The 2,652-nt window shown below is 29.8% G+C and overlaps 1 protein-coding gene across 1 annotated transcript; it reads left to right on the top strand.

Moving 5' to 3' along the window:
• Positions 1-502: 502 nt before the first annotated feature.
• On the top strand, positions 503-2,170 carry EIN_161090 (hypothetical protein; the record flags this gene model as incomplete). The annotated part of the gene is made up of 1 exon (XM_004185843.1): positions 503-2,170. The coding sequence occupies one exon, from the start codon at positions 503-505 to the stop codon at positions 2,168-2,170; it is 1,668 nt and encodes a 555-aa protein (XP_004185891.1).
• Between the last annotated feature and the right edge of the window lie 482 nt (positions 2,171-2,652).

Genomic DNA, 2,652 nt, shown 5'->3' with positions numbered 1-2,652 from the left:
TAATTTTAACTGTAAACCTAGTAGTCATTTAATTGTTGAATAAAAAAACTTCAAAAAAAGTTTTATAAATAAGAAAAAAATTACCAATAAAAACGAAATTAAAAAACAATCAATAGAATGCTTGTTAAATTAGAAATGGTATTTTTGATGAAAGTGGTGTTGAAATTTTCAAGTCGTGAAACAGTATACAATTTTCTTCAAGTAACCAGAGTATGTTTATCAGCATTATGTTCTTTGAAAGTGAATCCCATTTTTAGAACAGAGTCTTCTGTTATTTGTTTTTCAAACATTTTTCTCCTGACACAATAGACTTCGGTTTTTATGAGTTAACTTCCCCTGATCTTTTCACACATCCAAAACAAATCCGCAACATTGATTTTACATTTGCGTTTAAAAGGGGATTATTAACATCTGAATTTGTTCAGAAAATATTTCCCAAAGTGACACGAATGTTATTACTATCTGTAAACCCAGAAGATGATAATTATAAATATATTTTAAAATGCTCAGATTTCGTGACAAAACACACAAAATATTTTACGTCTTTGAATTACTTGTTAACCGACTTGGATTTATTCATCGACTCATCGACGATTACACAGAAAATGGAAAAGAAAAGTATTTGCGTCTTCCCAAAATTGTTCTCATCGACACAATTGGAGGAAACCCAATTGAGTTAAACGCCTTTTTTCTCAACAAGTTGAAGTGGTTAGAACAGGTACTTCCCAACAACAAGAATAGCACCGTATACATCAAAATTAAGCGTCATCCAGTAGATAAAGCAGTTCTCAATTTCTTTAAGAAGACGACGTATATATACGACATATGTAGTTCCAATATGTGTGAAAAATTGAGTGAAAGAATTGTTTGTGAAAGTGGAGTAATTGATATAGAAGGGTCCACGGTGAGTCCAATCATCAATAGAATTATAGAGAACTCGTACGCGACGATTATTTATTTTAAATATTCAAATGAAGTGATGAAAACGACATGGGTAATACCAAAAAGCGTCTCAAAAATTATTTTGTTATCTAATAACAATGATGAAGATGGTGATGATGGTGATACACGAGTTCTTGATATCAACTTTTCGTACATTAAAACTCTGAAAAATCTTTCGTTTATTGAAGTCAAATTCGACAACGAATTTCTTTGTTTGGAGAGTCTTTCTGTGGTAAAGTCTGTTGCAACGAAATTCACTAAGAAATGCAAAATGAATGCACTTTTGGAGATCGAATTGTGGGATGTCGACGAAGTCGCTTTTACTTGTGAACTCGCCCATTTAAACACACTATTTGTTTACAAAGGAAATAAAATTGCATTTTCAGAAAAATTTGATAGTCTCAAAAGACTCACTGTTATTAGCTCAGAATTTGTTTATTTACCAGAAATCGACTTTAGTAACAAGATTGTCCATTTCAGTAATTCTAAAGCAATAAATTTTAACAGAATTAATTCACTTGAATACATCCAAAATTATTCCGATAAAAACGATTTGAAAAATGACCTTGAAAACTTCTTTGAATTTCCAATCCCAATTAAAGAAGAAGGTGAGTGGAAGATGTCCAAATTTGTCTCAATGAGTCCACGCGTTGAAGTAGTTGGCAATGAAATTATAAGGAAAGGTGAAAATGAAGAAGACTTGTACGATATGGTAGTTTCATATCGATTTATCGATGAGTTTAACAGCAACGACAAAATGCGGTTCATCACTGAAAACGATGAAATTGCGACCATTGCAAATGTCAGATATTTTGAAGTTGAAGTGACTGGAAACAGTTATGTTGGTGTTGGGATAATAAATGTGTTCGAAGACATTAATTATATAAACACAATGATTGGATGGCAAAAAATGAGTTGTGGATATCACAGCGACGATAGAATGATTTACAATGGAGACGATACCAGTGATTATGATACTGGTATAAGGTACGGCGAAAAGACGGAAGTCACAAATGTTGTTGGTGTTGGGTTTGTTGTTGATTTGGAAGAAGTGATCTTTGACGTCTTCTTTATATGCAATAAGAAAATCGTATACAGAAAACATTTTGATGCAGATAACATTGCTGCTGTCATCTCATTGAATGTGTTTAACAAAATAGCTATCAATTACGGAGAAAAGCCGTTTAAATTTGATTTAACTTTTTCGGGTTTGTTGAATTTTCATTAATTAATAGAAATTTTTACATTGTTTTTTTTCTCGGTAATTTGTGCTTTAATTTAGAATGTGAATTTGTTTAAAGGTAATCACGATGAATTTATTGTTGATTCAGACAAAAATCAACAGTTTTCTATCGAAAACGTTTTTGTTTTAATATGTATATAATTATAGACATATATTTATGTTAAACAGACTATTTTAAAATCGGAAATAAATAAAACTTAATAATTTTTATATTGTTTAAAATATGACATCGAACTATAACTATTAAATTAGAATTAAAGTATTAATATCAGTAATTGTTATACCCATTTTAGTTTTGAAAACATATTGAGACAATTATATAAGTATGTTGTATTTCCCGTTTTTTATAATTTTTTATAGTTAACTAATATCATAAATGAAATTTACTCAAAACAGAAAAAGGAATATTTCGAATAATTCACTCAAAAAATCCAACAATGTCGAATTGGGTAAATTCACTAATTATA

This window comes from Entamoeba invadens (genome assembly GCF_000330505.1).
Source record: "Entamoeba invadens IP1 unplaced genomic scaffold scaff_1105074724785, whole genome shotgun sequence".
NCBI classification, from domain to species: domain Eukaryota; phylum Evosea; order Mastigamoebida; family Endamoebidae; genus Entamoeba; species Entamoeba invadens.
The sequence above is the reverse complement of the archived record's forward strand: the minus strand, read 5'-3'. Positions and strand labels throughout refer to the sequence as shown.